The sequence below is a fragment of the Athene cunicularia genome (assembly GCF_003259725.1).
Source record: "Athene cunicularia isolate RWA chromosome 8 unlocalized genomic scaffold, athCun1 chr8_part1, whole genome shotgun sequence".
NCBI classification, from domain to species: Eukaryota; Metazoa; Chordata; class Aves; order Strigiformes; family Strigidae; genus Athene; species Athene cunicularia.
In genome coordinates this window covers 28207024-28224304 of record NW_020799109.1, presented here as the reverse complement: position 1 = coordinate 28224304, position 17281 = coordinate 28207024, and the positions used below count along the sequence as shown (strand labels likewise).

General features: G+C 39.9%; 1 protein-coding gene across 5 annotated transcripts in view; it reads left to right on the top strand.

Annotated features, from left to right (window-relative positions):
* LOC113483084 (dynamin-3-like) overlaps window positions 1–17281 on the top strand; it is a 196710-nt gene that overhangs the window by 11880 nt on the left and 167549 nt on the right. For all 5 annotated transcript variants that reach the window (XM_026854334.1, XM_026854335.1, XM_026854333.1 and 2 more), the window contains exon 7: window positions 6726–6731. In XM_026854334.1, the coding sequence (XP_026710135.1) occupies window positions 6726–6731 (6 nt within the window). The remainder of the gene's footprint in view (window positions 1–6725; window positions 6732–17281) is intronic.

Here is a 17281-nt window from a genome sequence, read left to right as displayed (position 1 = left end):
AGGGGTGCTCGGGGCGGCCGCCGGTGCCGCGGGGGCGGCGAGGCGGGCCCTGGCACGGCAGCGCCCTTGGTTTGCCGCTGCGGGGAAGCGGCCGCAACTCCGGTGTGAGAGCGTTCGCGTGCCCGGCTCTCTAGGGGTGAGGAAACATGGTTTTTAAAACCTCAAATCCTCTTTACGTTGGGGGTTCTGGGTCTGGTCGCTTAATGGTTCTCACAGCGATGGTGTGCCGTCCTACTGCGCATATGGCTGTTAGCATCTTTTCTGAAAATTACCGAAAGATAAAACGGGAAGCCTAATGATTTAGGTGGCCCTTTCCACGAACAGACTATGTCTCTGAAGATCTTCCGAGGTAAGCATGAACTTCACTTGCTGTTTCATAAAAGTTCCTGCTGCGTTTGCCGTAAATAATGTGCAGGGTCCTGGAGGGAGGTGGTGTTTTCAGAGCGTAGCTGCAATCGTTAGTCTGCATATAGCATCAGAAATACTGTTGTATGGCAGTGATTGGGGAACTTCAACGTGCAGAGATCTTCGTTAAAGGTAATGTTAAATGCCGTGTCTTTCCACAACCGGGCTGTGTATCAGGCTGCAGAAGCTCTTGATATACAGTATAAAAATACTACACAGTTGTTCTTTATCTCTGCTTCAGAATTTACTCTGTGTTAAATGTCAGTTCTTCCTTTTCTTTCTAACTTGAGGACTGTAGCTAACTACTTCATGTTGGCAGTACTGCCAGTCCTCAAGTCTAGAAAGCACATACTGGCCATCAACTTATTTTCTTCAAACAAGTCTTTAAAATGTATTTTTGTAACCTTTTGACTTTTTGATCTGTGTGTCCACAAAACTGTGCAAAGCACATGTGCTGAGGAGGAAAGGCATCTTCATCTTTCCTATCAATAAGGCTATTTTGGTCCCTGTGGCAAAGCCTTTTTTGGGGTGGCACCCACCTGGGATCGGGGCTGAGTGTGGTGGGCTGATGGGTCTTGCTCTGGATCCAGCTGTGCTGATGGGAGAGGTTACTGCTCCCAGATGCTCGTTACTGCTCCCCTGCTGGAGAGATCTGCTCCATCTGGTCCGCAGGTGGAGCTCTTCCTTTGAGTGCAGCGCGCTCCCGCTCCTGCTGCCCGGATGCGCCTGGCTGGAGCGAAAGGTGAAAATGAGCAGTTTGTGCTAATCTGGCCCATTTGCACAAGAGGCTGGAGCCAGCTGCGCAAGTAAGACATGGACGTTTTTAGGACGAATTATGAAGAAAATCTAAGGGCAATGACTTTTTTCACCCACATAGTTAATCACCACGCAGCCTGCGGACACTGCAAAAGAGTCTCTTCAGAAAAGAGCTTACACACTACTGTGAAGCACTAGGATATCTCTCTCACGGGATCTGGAATTGGGATTCTTTCAACCCAGTCTCAGAGTTCCACATCGTGTTTTATGCAGTAACTTCTTGAGATACAGTATCAGCTGATCCATAGTACCTCCCTATTTTCAAGCCTGGAGCTTATTGCAAATGTGACATTAAAATGTATTACTTCAGATCTGTTCTGTGAGACTTGAGCAACTAAGTTTTACTCATGCTTTTCCTCCAGACTGAGTGAGTGTGTGTGGTCAGCAGATGTGTACTTGCTAAACTGTGAGAACTTGATTGTGAAACCTCAGAACCAGATTAATAAATATCCAGAAGATCAGGAAAGAATTTTGCTTGTCAGATTGATAGGCAAACAGCCTATGGCTCTTTTTAGTAAGCCATAGGATGTTCCCATTTTTACGGGATAATAAAGCTGTTCTCTGCAAATGAGAAGTTTATTGCACCCACATCTGTCTTAATATGGCTTATAGAGGTAGCACATCTTGTTGTTATAGAAGTGTTGCACTTGTTTCTTACTGTTGGTGGTATATTGCATGACGTGTCATTAACCACAGGGCGAACATTAACTAATAGTAGCACATCTTTGAAATTCACATCAAAATAAAATAGGCCTAGCACTGCTTTGATGTTTGAGTGTTAATTCTCATGGGGTTTTTTTTGGTTTTTGTGCTTTGGGGTGGTTGTGTTTTGGTGTTGGTTGTTGGGGTTGTTTTGGGGTTTTTTTGTTTTTTTTGTTTTTTTTTTTTTACCACAGGAATCATTATCATTAATAGATTTTGAATTCTTAGCCTTCAGAGAGACATTTAACATCTCTTCAGGAGTAGCTGTAATTGATAAGAGGAAGACATGCTGTTCTCCACCTGGGGAGCAGAGTCTTGCAACAAACGTGCTGTTGGTTGATATCTCAAGTATGTTAGTAGAGCTCTAGTGAAATTAGAAAGGTTCTTCTTCACTGGATCTTTGATTGTGCAAGAATGACTTCCCCCACCTTGGAGAGAGGAAATCTGTTTTCTAGCTTGCAGGTGGTATCAGAGTTGGAGGTTATTCATGGAGCCTAACTGCCCAGGAAACATATTGGGCTATCCTGCATTACCCACCATCTAGTGTATGCATTGCCATTGTTTTTCAGAAGGTTTGTGAGGGATCTGGCTCTGGCATAATTCTGTGGGTTGGCAGATGGTTCTGGAAGTGGGATCCAAGTCCTGTTACTTCTGAAGCTGCTGAGTGACATATATCCATCACTGCCCTCAGGGTAGCACCAAGCCTTGTTTAGGTGCACGCAGCATCCTTAATTACTAAGAGAAGTCACTGGGTATGTTGGGATTAGATTGCATGTTTGATCTGTGTCAGTGCTGGCATTGCATGAGGATGAATTCTGCATTTTTGCCTGATCCAGGAATTGTGCAACACCCAGAACTACTTAGGTCATTGTAGGTTGATTTGGAACAAGACTGGAGTGGGACAATGTCAAATCTCCCAAAGTAGCCATTATTGCTACTATTTGGATTAGCATCCACTAAGGTGTTTGGAGAGTTTGCTTTTCACTTGTTGCTCCTCTCTGTGTAAGAAAACTGCTTCTTTTGGTAGTCAAGGACTGTGTTTGAAGGGTTTCCTCTTGGGATTCTGGTTATATTTAGATGGAAATAGAGATTCCAGAGAGCACCTGAGGACAACAGTCATTTCCATTTATGGGTTAGACCTTCATATGTGTTTCTAACTGGAACTCACGGCACTCGCTTGAGGAAATGGTATTGTCTGAAGAGCAAATGTTCTCCTTACCTGCTTATCTTTGTAACAGAGGTAAATGTGCCCTTAAAATACTGAGCCAGCATTTGAAGCAAAAGATCTAGTGCAATCTTCTGGTAGAATTTAGTGGGAGAGAGATTCAGAAGTGCAAAGGAGAGTCAAATATCTCATACCTACAGTTTTCCAGTCTTACTCATTTGCTACAGATGAGTATAGGACCATGACCTTATTTGTTGTTTGTGCTTTTTAAACTTCTTGCTTTTGCTAACAATAGGGTTACTTAAAAGAAAACTAATGGCAGGAAGCAATCCCTGGAAACTGTATTTGGAGAGGAAGCATTTTCTATTATTTCATATATCCAAATGGACTCTTAAGATAACTAAAGGCACAGACGGCAAGCTACCTTGTCAGGGCTTCTTTCTCCAGATTTGAATCGGAACCTTATTTTATTCTTACAAATAGCAAGAAATTAATAATTAGATTTCAAAGCTGAAAGCTCTTTACTTCCTTCCCTGCTTACTGTAATATAAACTGCCTGTGGCCAAATCATTCTTTTATAAGAGATGTGAACTCTTGCTTGTTTGATTATGACTGACAGGCTTACAATCACTTTCATTTTAAGAGCCAGAGGTCTGATTTTGTAAAACAATTTTGCAGCTTTTTGCTCTAAGACACTTTGGATAATCTTAGTCACTGCATGTAGTATAGCTATTTATTATAACATATGTACTTGTGAAAAGACTGCGTTGAGTCATTAGGGGAAGAGAAAGGACTTTAGATTTGGCTGTTGAAGCAGAGAAATTTCTCCAGAGAAAGTAGACACATACTTACGATTGTTTGCTTCCTAGGGGAGATATAGTTAAAATTGGTACAGATATAGTTAAAATTGGTACAGATATTTTATTCTCTTAGTTCCTAGTCATCGACATAAACATTTTTTTTTACAGAAAAGTCTCCTCTTTTGTGAAACAGGCATGAAAAAGCTAAGCAGTTGGAGATACGAACTGAAGTGTGGTGCTGTCTATTCTTTTTTTAATCTTAAGGATCTTCTGGAAATGAGAATCAGCCACTCCTTTTCCTGACTAATTAAGCCATTGTACTGCTATATTGAGTGTATTAGACTAGTTATCAGAATACTCCGGTGCACTGAAAGCAAGAATCGTTCCTTGGTCAATACCAGTTATATAGAAACAGTAGTGAATGAGACAGTGACTCATTTAGGTTTCTTCCCCAAATACATTTTTAGATTTAGAGGTTGCAGAACGAACTTGGCCATTTAGATGGGATATAGATGGCCTTGTTTTGTCTTAAATGTACCTCTGTTGTGGATTTTAAGTTAATTTTTATGTCAAGTCTTGAGAATTGATACATGCAAAGTAAAGCAAATGTGTAATTAAAAACAGATCTGAAACAAAAGTGCTGGTTTCCACCCCAACACTCCCACCCCAGGTAAAGTAAAAGTTTTCCTCTGCAACTGCTTTGAGGTGCCGTGTGTCTCATTTCTGGCATTTAAATTTTACCAATTTAAAAGATTTCTTCTATTTTAAGGAAAGCTGTACTATGTGATGAAGCCCTGCCCTATATTCTGGTATTTAAGTTCAGCGTGTCAAGCAGTTTACAGAGATGCTAAATCAATAAGTAACAATTAACACTGTTGTAGAGTGTACCTGCGAGAATACATGTGCATATGGTCTTAATACAACTTTAGCCTACTATGTACTTTAGGCTATTGTAGTGGTTTAGTCAACACAAGTTTAGTATTTGAAGTCTGAGACCTAGACTTCAGAAAAACATCAAAACCCTGCAAAAAGCAACCCTCAAACCCAGTTTGGTCTTGAGTGCCTTCTGAGGAATCAGTGGTACAAATTTAGTGGCAGTTGTGACTGGAAATTCAATCCATCGAGGTACTTGAAGATGACAGCACACCTCTGATCATTTTTAAAGGTGAAGTCATCTAGTAAGAGGTTTGTTTTTTTTTTTTTTTTTTTTTTTTTTTTTCCAGATCGTAGGTATCCACTTTCCTGGTTCTTAATACAGAGACACTTCTGAAAATTTGATTGTCTGACTCTCTAGGCTCTCATATAATGTTATAAATCCTGCTACTCACTGCCTTCAGGAAGGAGCCCACACTTGGGGTTTTGTAGTGTTAAAATCAACATTAATAAGCATCTTTGTTGTCTTGCTGTTTCTTGATGGGCATTGCTCCTGCTAATGTTTTGAGCTTATATTATTTACCTTTGTAGCTGAAATGGAAAACAAGGCTTTCTAGTTTAGATAAATAGATGTTAACCATATGATTGTTTGGAGTTCGCCTGTAAACACAGGGAGTTATGCTGCTATGGGTTGAAGCAGAGAAGTATGGACACTGTTCTCTGCCGCTAATTTACTGTATGCCCTCAAACTGGTTTTTAAACTTTAGCTGCACCTGTATCCATGTGTATATGCCTCAAGTCTTTACTCTGTCTTAACTGTAGGTAGGATTTAGATTTTTATTCCCTTGATTTTAATTTACTTCTGTTTCTAAAGGAAGAGGTTAGCATATAATCTTAAAACCAGTGTGGGATAAATTTGATTTTAGTCTAAAACTTGCTGTTGTGCATTTTTCTTTGTGTGATGGCTGCTTTAGATATCTATATAGCACCAAAACTGAGTATTGGATTCTGCTTTGAACAGCTAAGATGTAGCAGCGTTTCTTCTTCCCATAAGGGGACCCTTGCTGGTGTTCAGTTTATACCTTACAGCTTAGTCATTGAGAGAGATAGTGTTTGTGGTTTTCTATATATCAGCTGATAAGTGAGCAAATTGGTGATGTTCTTTTAAGTATTTATCTGTTTCTTAATTGCAAGCACAGAGGGGCAGAAGCCATTTTTGCTTTTTCTGTTTGTGTGGGTTTGGTTTTTTTTTAAGCAGTGCATTTCAAAATAAGGCCGCCTAGTACATCGAAGCCTGTGAACTCCCCTTGTTCCCTTGTTTGCTATGCTCGTGTGTAATGGGTTACTGTGAATCCTTTTAATGCTGTGTGTCTGCAGTGTAAAGCCTGTAGTGTAAATATGCTGAGAACAGGAAATGAGCATTATTTAACTATGACCTTGCATCTTTTTCTTCAGCAAGTTGCATTGAGATGAACAAGGCAGCATTATTGAACTAGAGAGGAGCAAAATCCCATTTAACTGCGTGCTGGGCTTTGATGTACTGCCAAGTACTGTTGACTGTGATAGCCTCTGGGATGCAAAGGAGACTGTAGCTGTAGATAAGAGAGGTTTTCAACTGAAGTGTCTAGTGATAATGTCAGCTTTTATAATTTCTATGTGGAAGCTAGCTTTTAATTCAGTGCCTGGCATGGTATTTCTGCATCCTAGTTCCCATGCAAAATCACCAAGATTTCATTCTTCAGATATGCAGGAGATCTACTGTTTGCTGTGATACAGCTAGGTTTCCACCCTCATAAATGATACAATCAAAGCTAGAGTAACCTTAAGTACTCAGTATGTACAGTGCAGATGCCTAAAAATGTAGACATATACTTAATGGTGTCTAGCTATAGAGGATACTCTAAAATGGTCTCTCTGTAATTCAGTTGCAGAGAATAAGCAGGGCTCTGCGTGGCAAGCACAAGAACTGCTATAAGGCATCTCTAGCCTCTGCTGCACGACAGTGGATTGAATGGGCTATGTTCCAGATCTATTCAGCAGCCAAGCTGGAAACTGCTGAAGAAATTTTAGCATAATCCATCAGATGCAGCGTTGTACCCTTGTGTGCACACCTGTTAGGTGCTAAACAAATGTTGACAGAAGATCCCCTATGTCCATCAGATCTGGGAAATAGGCTGGAAAGACTTATTGAGTCTGGGCTAGAGACTTCCAGCTTTATGACTTTGTTAGTGTTCTGGGAAGTAGCAGCATAAAACATTGTTTTGGTCAGACTTTTAATATAAAATTTTCTCATGGTAATAAGTTAGTTTCTGGAGAGATGGGAGATCATGACTGATACTAAATTTCAGTGTTTAGCTAAACAAACTTTACATTGTCATGGACAGTATATTAATTTGCACATGCTACTGGCTCAAAGCAGGGTAAAATGGGCCTGTAAAAAGGATAAAATGGCTAGAGAAGTTGAGAGACTTGGATCACTTGTATTGGAAATATCCTCCTTTTCCCCTTCCTTCTGTAGTTGTCTTTCTGTCTATAAATTTAGGCTGCCTTTATACTGCAGCTCCCATTGTGTATGCATTCTGGAAGGAGGAGAAGAATTGAATCCAGTTACATTCCAGTTTTGCAAAATAATCTGAAATGGCTTGTATTGTACCAAGAAAGGTAATTGTGCAGTTTAACACCTTGTCCACCACAAAAGAGGTAAATGTATTATCCCAGTACTTCTGAGGGAGCAAAATTTTTTGGACTTAACTGGGATGCAGTATAGTTGATTGTATGCTCTACCACTGTTTTAAAAAATCTGTATTGATGGATCTGAGTTCAGGACAGTGTGATTTGAGAGGAAGGGCAAGAGATTATTTTGTCTGGGTTTTTGATGACAGTGTTGAAGTTTGCAATATCTAAAAGTTTTGTTGTGACAGAGTACGCAGATGTGAATTATTTGCTAAATGCAAGTAATCAGTAATCATATAGTAGTTAGATTCATGTAGCTGATAAGTCTGCAGTGTTGGGAACCTGTTTTCTTTCTGATCCTTGCAATCAATTTTTTTTTTTCTGTTTATATCTGATTATATTATAGAGGGAAACTTTTTACTCAGATCTTTTCTGTTAATCATATTTGGCAGCTGTGATAAGAAAACCCAAACCAAACAACTTCTATTTAGAGCACTGACAACAATTTAAAGCGAGTAAAGAATTTTTGTTGTTCATTTCTTGTGTCGAGATACAAAATCTTGCTGCATTAGTATTCATCCTGAGAATGGATGGGCTTTTATGCACCAACATCCTATGCAAATTAGCCCTTTCCTAAGAGCAAACATATCTGATTAGGGAGAATACAGTTGTCCTGCAAAGTCTGCTTTATTCTTTGACACAAAAATTGTGGAAATTGTTGGGGGTGGGGGGGTAGGGTGGGGTGTGTTTTTGTGGTTTCTTCCCCTCCCAGCCCCCACTTGGAATTGATGGAGAGCATCGTCAGGCAGGAAATAGCAAAAGCTTTTGTAAAAATCTTAAAAGAGAGAGGGAAGAGGGCATTTTCACAAATGGAATTAGGGTGATGCAGTAAAGTTTTGGATGCCTGCCAGGGAGGACAGATGCATCATGCATATAGTGGCTTGCCGACGAGACTGCACATTGGCAGCTTCCCGGTCTGTTAATACAGCAAGCCTACAGCCCGAGCATAATCACTGCAAACAGAGCACTGTTCATCTTACCACTTTTGTGGGTTTGCCTGGCAAGTTTTCAGTCCTATAAACATTATTGAGACTTTAAAACTTGCTATCATGTAAAAGATCTTTTTTTTTTTTTTTTTAATACTAAGAAGTGCATTTTCTGTCCTCACTTCAGTAAACAGACTTGCTTTTTTCTGTACAGAAATGTAAAGTGAGATACTCTCACTGCTGTCAAAATATGACGTTAGATTTGGGGTACTAATAATGATCTGCACCTTCTTAGGCCTGTGTTCAAACGTCCCCCTACTTCTGAGAACCTGCTGACTCAGTCATGTTTAATAGAAGACTTCACCACTAGAATAAATTTTAGCACTGATTTTTTCATAGCCCTATAATGGGTATTTTAATAGGGGAGATATAATAATTTCTGGCTGCTTCTTGAGCTGAAATGCTTCTGCTGCTTAAAGAAAGCATCTTGCAGATATGAGAGAAGTAAGAAGACAGTGATTTTTTTTTTTTTTATTTTATTTTTCTTTTTTTTTCTTTTTTAAAGCCTGCCCTGTCTCTGGTCTTCTGCATGAAGAGGAAATCTCAAGCTTTTCTTTCTTGCCTTAGTGATGCTTAATCACTGTCACTGAATTTAGTTGTTATGGAGGTGCCCAGCTAGTGTGACTGAAATCCCTTGCCATCTTATTTGAAGTTCTTCAAGGGCTTCTCAAAAATACTTTATTTCTCAACTTTTAGAGTCAACGCTCACCATATTTCCATGGTTAGGTCTGTTTGGGTTGATTTTTGTACAGTTGGTCTCAACTCCATGAAGGACTGAGGGAAGAGAGGCCCAAAGAGACGTTTTAAGCTGCTGTGTTGTAGTGCTATGTAAGAGATTAAAGATTTTTTTTTGTTTGTTTGTTTTAATTCTTGATTCAACTTGTGTGCTTACTTGAAAGTGATGGATAAGATAACTGGGGAGGTCCCTGCTTTGGCTGTTCAGCTCGAGCTGTTCAACAGTGGTGATGAAGGACACTGCTGGGTTGGAAAATGGCTGCTCAAAGACCCCAAGATTACCCATCCTGCTTGAAAGGAAGAGATAACTAACAGCCCTAGGATGTCTGGATATTCAGTTTCTCACCTCTGAAGACATGCACAAACTGCATGGGCTTCAATGTGTAGTTACTACTCCTGTTTTGATTCAGCAGGTTAATTAAAATGATTTCTCGGTTGAAGGAGGATTTGCCTTGAAAGAATGGTTGCTGCAAACTGAGATCAAACTTCATTAGAAAACTTGAACTAAGCACTAAAGTGTCATAAGGATGCAAGCATCTATGCTGCGTGATTTACCAAAAAATCCTGGAAAGACTGGTATATTGAGTTTTAGGAGCTAATATAACTGAGATCACTAAAAATCCACAGCCTCTTAATGCATTTAGCTTGCCCTGTAGGCCTAATTAAGGTAGGTATCATTGGTCTTCAATAAAGAAGATTAATTATTTTGTGCATCTTTGTGTAAACCCTGTTATGTTAGGCTGAGATTTTTGCAGCCATTGAACAAAGCTGTGGGAGACTCTCCTGTCTGACAGACATTGTACCAAAACAAAAAGCATTTACTCTTCTGTAATTAATGGAGGTGAGGTATCAAGTGAAGAGTAAGAATTGGTCTCTCTTAAGCCAATGAAGAAGAGCATATCTAGCCAAATATCAGTGTGTTGTAGAAAGTGATGTATACTACTGTATTACTGAAAAAAAAAAAAATTATATGAGGTTGAGAACATCAAAGCACAACACATGTATTGCCTTAAAGCTTTTGTGACTTCTTGAAAATGTGTCTTTGTACTGTCATTTTGGAGGGTAGAGGAATTGTGCCTCTAAAGCCACTAAGTAAGAATAAATACAGTGATGTCTAGTGTCAATGATGGCAAACCTCCTCTGATAAAGTACTTCACTTGACATTATGAATTCAATTCCTTAGAAAGCCTCTGCTTAAATGTGAAGTATGCTTCCCATCACTTGGATACACTTTGCTTTGGAATGAACAGAAGTGTGTAAAGGATCTACTGCTGGGTTCTCTGTGGTGGTGGTGAGCCCAGGAGCAAGAGCAGGCAAGATAGAAAGAATATGTCTGCTAAAATAGGTCTGCAGATGTGTAATTTTAGCATTAAGAGTTCTTTAGTTATAAATTAACTAGGTTTGGTTTATGGTTTTAGAAAGTGAACCTGAGGAATGAAGTTAGAAATTACTTGGGTGCCTCTTTTTGTAAGCTTACGCTGGACCGTGCTTTTCCCTGTTCTGCTCTTTTGTAGCACTTTGAGGTTAAATATGATGAATGCAAGAAAAATGAAAGCCTTTTGTCGTACGGTACAGTGTACATTCACCATGGAACTGGGAGGTGCTTGGCTGTATAGGCACATGTAGGTGTCACTGTGCTCTTTCACACAAGATACGGACAGTCAGCTGTCAGTATGAGCCACAAGTGCTCCTAGTGTGCCAGACTGGAGCTGTATAAAACAATAAACACTGGGTTGGGAAAAGGCCCAGGAAAACTGTTGACTTTGGTCATAATTGCTTCCTATTGCAATTGAAGCTGCATTGCAGTCCTTGGCAAACCTTGGGATTAAAGGCCTGTGTGGAACGTTACTGCAGCGGTGTTGAGCAGCCCATGGAATATGGCTTTTCTGCATCTGAGGGAGGGTTAGTGGAAAAGCTTTTCTAAGTAACATTACCAGTGTTGTTTGGCAAAATGAAGTAGATTTAGGTGGGTCATTTGTGCTCTTCTGTCAGACAATTATGAATCTTGTCCTGAGCCTGTCTTGTTTTTACCCTTTGTGAAGAATGTGGAGGGACTTCTGATTTTTTTTTTGCTAATTCATCGCTATCTGTTTTACTTGTTCCTGTCTCTTTAATGTAGTTACTGTGTAATCATTGACGTCTTCCTCCATTATTTGATTTCCTGGATTCCCCCTAAGTTTTATATGAATGAATTATATTAGTGTTGATTAATCACCATTTATCCTGTATAATACCAACCATGTAACTGATAAGTGCAGAATATTTCTGAGTACTATAGTGGCAAAGTAAAGCAGGTTTAAGTTACGTTTTGAAACCATGATTAAGCTTTAAGTGATGAGGAATCATCGTTCTTCACATAAACTGGGGATTCTTCTGTTTTGTCTTTTTTTTTTTTTCTTTTCTCTTTTGCTAACACAACAAATACTGCTAGTGTGCTAGAGAGCTCCTAAATGCAAACTCTTCCCCTACATGGAAATCCCCTTGGAGTGCATTGTGTTTATAGTTTCTTTGTTCGATATATATTCTTTTGTAAACCATAGTCCTGCATTATAGTGAGACAACCTCACTGAAGGAGCCCCTGTCTAGTATGCTTTTTAGCATGTCACTATGCTTTCTGTCCTTTCTGAAATTTGAAAGGGTATTCTCGTCCCTTCCATAGGATTCTTCCCATTAATAATTTGTCTAATTACTTTTTCAGCTTATTTACTTTCTGAGAGTCAGTCAGAGAGAGTGGTATGATAAAGGGTAGACAACATACAGAAACAAGAACCTTTTTCTTTTTTTCTTATCGTAAAGTTGTCTATTGTACCAAAGATTAGACGCCTAACTGGTCATTATAAACCACTAAAGTCAACACCTGATGTATGGCCATTGACAACTTTTTTTCACCATCCTGTGACATCAGTTTTTGAGACCTTGGTTTGCAAGTCAAATTCAGACTAATATCTGTTACCTTCACACGTTAAACATTTTAGTAGATATATTTGTTCACATCTCTGATACTGGAAATAAACTGTATAAAGAGAGCAAAGACAGTATAGTTTGTTGTGCAGTAAGACATGAGTAAGTTTATTGAGTTTTAGGGTAAAAATTATTTGTTCTTGAAAATATTTAATGGTATTCTAACAGATTGAGTGCATTATAAGGCTGAAGAGTTATTGTTGTTCTGGAAGACCTGGCTGCTTGCATCTTATTTGCATTTGATATATTCATTACTGGGTAAGCAACGCTGGACAGGTTTTGCTGCTGGTCTTCAAGCTGTCATGTCACAGCAGCACTGCTGCTGAGCTAGTATAGCTGTTGTCAGCAGAGTACCTTTTGCTGAAAATATTGTGAGAGTAAAGATGTAAAAGTTTGATTCTTAACCTAGGATAGATGCACTTTAAAGGACCATCTCTTTCATTCCCAGCTTTATTCTTGCGTGGTATGTTTCATTCTTGTTTCCTGTGCCTTGTTATTAAGTGGTTTTGCAGTTCTCTGCACAGGCACTCACAGGCTCACTCCTCCTGCCATAGAAGACAGCTTTTTCTCTCCCTGTTGGTCTCTTTGTGCACAAATTCTCAGGCATGTCCTTTTTTCTAGACGGATTTATCTGCAGCTGCTTCAAATCTGATGTGGCTTTTCTCCCAACTCTCATTAAACATAACTGTGCACACTGACCAAAAGGTTTGGAAAAGCTACTTTGTCAAACCTGCCCTTTAAAGAATGTTAAGTGTGCCACCAGGACATTGAGGGGCGTCGTCCTTTAGGTCAGAAGGAAACTTTGTCACTCAGCTATGTTCAGTCCTATTATATTTCTTGATGCTGAAGGTTTGGTTTTTTTTCTTTAAGAAACGTTTTATTTGGGTAGATATTTCGGGAAAAATTAAGGTGCAGGGCCATTCCTAATATACTGGCATCTTTTTTGGCACCACAAACAAACCCTGTGTAGAAACCTTTCCATATCAAGGTGAGGGGTAGAAGATCTGCATTCTGTCTTGTGGCTGTTGAAGTAGACATTTCTGCAGAAGCAGTTGTACAGTATTTAGTGAGTCCCTTGCTGCTGGAACTGTTATGTGGTACTATGTTACTTTTCCTAAAAAAGTGCAAGTTGTGTCTCAGATTTGACTTACACTTCAGTGTGTGTTTAAAGAACTGCCTTTTTCTAGAAGTAGAGTTTAGCTATTTATTTGTAGCATCTGATTTGGACTATGTAGAGAAAGTGCACAGATGCCATTGCCTTGTGGCTGAAGCTGAAATTTCAAATGTTTTGAAAAAAAAAAAATCCCTATCCCTTTGGCTGATTTATTGAGGTGATTGTTTCTCTCAGAGAGGTAAAATACACATTCAGCAGTTAGTGGGAGGGAGGGGGGAAGTTTTCTTCTGAACTCTCTCCATGAATCCCTGTTTATCCTCATTCTTTGTTGTTCTTTCCTCTTCAAACTGTATATCTGAAACATAAGCCTTAATGTCCTTCTGCTGCACACTGTTTAAGCTGGTTATGTGATCAACACAGCTTGCCCTCTCACTGAGCAGGAACCTCTCTGCTGATGCTTGTTTGAACAGACAATGGGCTTTTCGACAATACTTCAGTTTGTTAGAGCGGGTTATCAAATGCCATCTATTTTGGACAGGTTAAGAAAAAGTTCTGAAGACAAATTGTTGTATGTTTGTTTCTAATTTTGCTGTTGAGGGAAGATCAGTGTTGTATAGCCAGGAGTTGCATTAATGCAGTGTTCTTTATCTCAGAATGAGTTTAGTCTGAAGTAGAAAATCAGTAAGTCTTTTCAGACCTTGACTCCCTGAAGAAGGATTTCACTGCCTCATGTGGCGCTATAGAGGACCCTAGTTTGTTTTGTGTGATCAGTTTGTCTTGGATGGCAATTCCTTTTAGCTTCTTGATGGAAAAATGATTTTTTTTTAAATAAGGTATGAAATGCTTGAAAATCTAAGTCTGAAGCTGTCATCTCAATAGGTCTTTTCTGCATGCTAGGCTACTGTCATTTCAGTGCATACAGAGAAATGAATATGTTTCTTAAAATTTTGTGCTCTTCCCCATGAGAAAATATTAGTAGATGGCACTTCACTGAGGCACAGGTTTTCTTCCATTTGTAGATACTGAAATTGTGATAGCCCTTCTGAAGGCCTTTAGCATATCTCTAAGCTAGTTCTTGCATCCTGTTGCTGTCTCAAGTGTTGTAAAACATTGCAGCAGATATAAATCAGTATGCATGATGGTTTTGCATTATCTTTGGTTTGGAGAATACGTGAGTTCCTAATTAATTGTACTTTTCATAGAATCATAGAATGGTTTGGGTTGGAAGGGACTTTGAAGCTCATCCAGTCCCACCCCCCCTGCCATGGGCAGGGACACCTCCCACTAGCCCAGGTTGCTCAAAGCCCCGTCCAGCCTGGCCTTGAACACTGCCAGGGAGGGGGCAGCCACAGCTTCTCTGGGCAACCTGTGCCAGACCAGTGTCTGACCACCCATGGGTATGGGCACATTCTGCTAGACCAGGTTGCACCACCATTTCTGCCTGCAGATCTGTATTTGAGTATAGAAGTTAATAAGTTAACTTGTGTTTTAACGGCCTCTTCTTTTATAGTGTGCTTTAGCTTTTAGTTCGCAGAGTGGTCACACTGTAAGTACGCAATAACAGGTACTGAGAAAGTGAGACTTTTATCTAGAAATTAACTGTTTCATTCAAAATGCTAAGGACTCCTAAAGTGTTGTGGGGCACATCTGGCAGCCAGTCTTGTTCCTCAGAGACTTAGAACTGCTTGCTTATATGGAGATTTTTTTTTTTAACTTTTTTTTTTTTAATGTCTAGATGTTAGGTTGGGAAGAAAAGCTTCAGAGCTTCTGTCATGGGTAGAGTTGCTATATTTCTCTTCTGCAGGCTGCCAAAGCTTTTGTTACATTGTTGGCGCTTGTGTCAAGAGGTTCACTGTTACTGCATTTCTGAGCCTGTCTTGACCTGGAACTCCTCAGGCCTAGTATCTTCTGATTTGCACAAATAATGTCCCGAAGCTTGATGAAATGTTTGTTTTATTTTTCATAGATGTAGCCTCTAAACTTGTTTTAAACCTTGTGGATTTGGGTGCTGCCTTAAAGGAACTGCTGAAATCAGGCATCCATTAAGTAGCACAAGGTCAGTATGAAGATATTCAGTGATTATAGGTAAGATGTGGTTTCTCAAATGGCTTGAGTAGAGCCATCTAAGCAGTTTTATTGAAAGGGCTGACAGAACTGTGTCTTTCTTCCTTTGACTCTCTTGTCCTTCTCCCCACCCCTCCCAAACACACTGCACATTCCTGTCTCACCCTTCCTACTAGCTATAGCATGTGTGATGACACGGTCACCCAGATAGAGCTCTGCCATTTGGCTGAAAATTCATGCCCTAACCATTTGCTGCATTGCTTTTCGGCTGAGCCAGAGAGGTGAGTTAGCAATGGTGCCAAGGTGATTCAGCATCCCTGCTAAGGCAGGAAAAAAGAGGGGATTTCAGTGAGTTTAAACTGACTGTGAAACTGTCAGTTTATCTCTGAATTTTATTCCTCTGAAGATGTTTCTTTGGAGGGAGCACTCTTCAAAGCCCCTCACTGAACATCATCTCAAGGTCTGTAAGAGTTTAGTATGTGTGGCACCTGGGGAAGATCCTGGAAAAAAAGTTGGTTATTTTGCTTTGCATTCCTGATCATTGGTTTTGCGACCACAATTAGTTTAAAGTTTTTCTAAGGTTTCAGTTGCATAGGGAATCTCCCTGTCTTTGGAGGCATGGAAAGGATCATGGGGATGCATAATGATATGACAGAGTACTGTGTTTGCTTCATTGCTTGCTTTCTCGTCCAAGAACATTCTTCTGCTGTCCCAGAGTACTTGTAGGGTTCATCTTTCACTCAGAAACTTCTGGGCGGATATATCGCTGGAGAAGTTATTTGGAGATTTGAACTGGCAGAAGTTAAGTGTTGTGAAAGAGTAGGTGCAGAGTGCTGGCAATTTGGCTTGTCCAGAGCTTTGGCCTGGTGTGTGAGTGTGTGTATTCGTATGCCCATATCCTCTTCAAAATAAGTATAGGGTGAGAACATGTGGTGGGCAGAGGAAGCAAGCAGCCGCTTCAATGTGAATGATAGAGCAAGCTTCAACTTTATTGATAGAAATCACACCTTATATAAGCAGTCTACAATACACTACTTGCAACTCTATTGGATACATTAAAGAAACTACATTATAATATCTCAGCCATTGGGTACATCTAAAAAGTCACATTATAATATACCAGCCCCTTGTGGCACCTCTGGTATGCATAAACATCTTCCTAGCTGTAAACCTGCTTCTCTCCCAGGGCTGTTTCCCTTCACCCCCCAAGGTCGTAATGCGCCCCAACTTATCTCCTTGTTCTCACAACAGTCCTTGTTATCATCAATGTATGCTGGGTTTTTTCCTTTGTTTACCTCAGGTGGCTGGGACCAACTTCTGCAGGGAGCTATGGCCTCGCTCTCTGCAAGCCGTTCTCCAACAATTCCCCCTTTTTCTTTTTGTGCAGGCTGCACAAGCATAAATTTACTAATATTTCTCATTATACAACTACATGCTATTTTAATACTTACTATAATCAATAATACTATTCCCAATCACCGCAATAAATTCTTAAAGGTACCCTATTAAGTACAAAGCATCCCATATTACCTATATTCAAAGGATATGACTAAATACTACAAAATAAACAGTAAGGAAAGTATGGAATAGCACACTTAATTAATAGAAGTACTAACATTCAGATCCGCAGTTGCTAGGGAACCCTGGATACAGCGAGAGTTTAGAGTGCCCTTCCTCACAAACTGGAAACCCTACGTGATGCGTCCATCCGTAGGTGAGGCATCCAAAGTCGCTGCAACCAGGTTCAGCTTTAAATCAACAGGCCAAAATAAGTGGCAACTTTCTTTGTGCAGAAACATCTGATTTCATCCTCCTGTTGGGTTCCACCTGGAGCCTGGCCAGTACTCCAGGGGGAAAACCAAGGGAGTTTCTAAATAAGGTTAAATACTTGAGCTCTTAATTCTTAATATTACTAAACAAAGAAAGT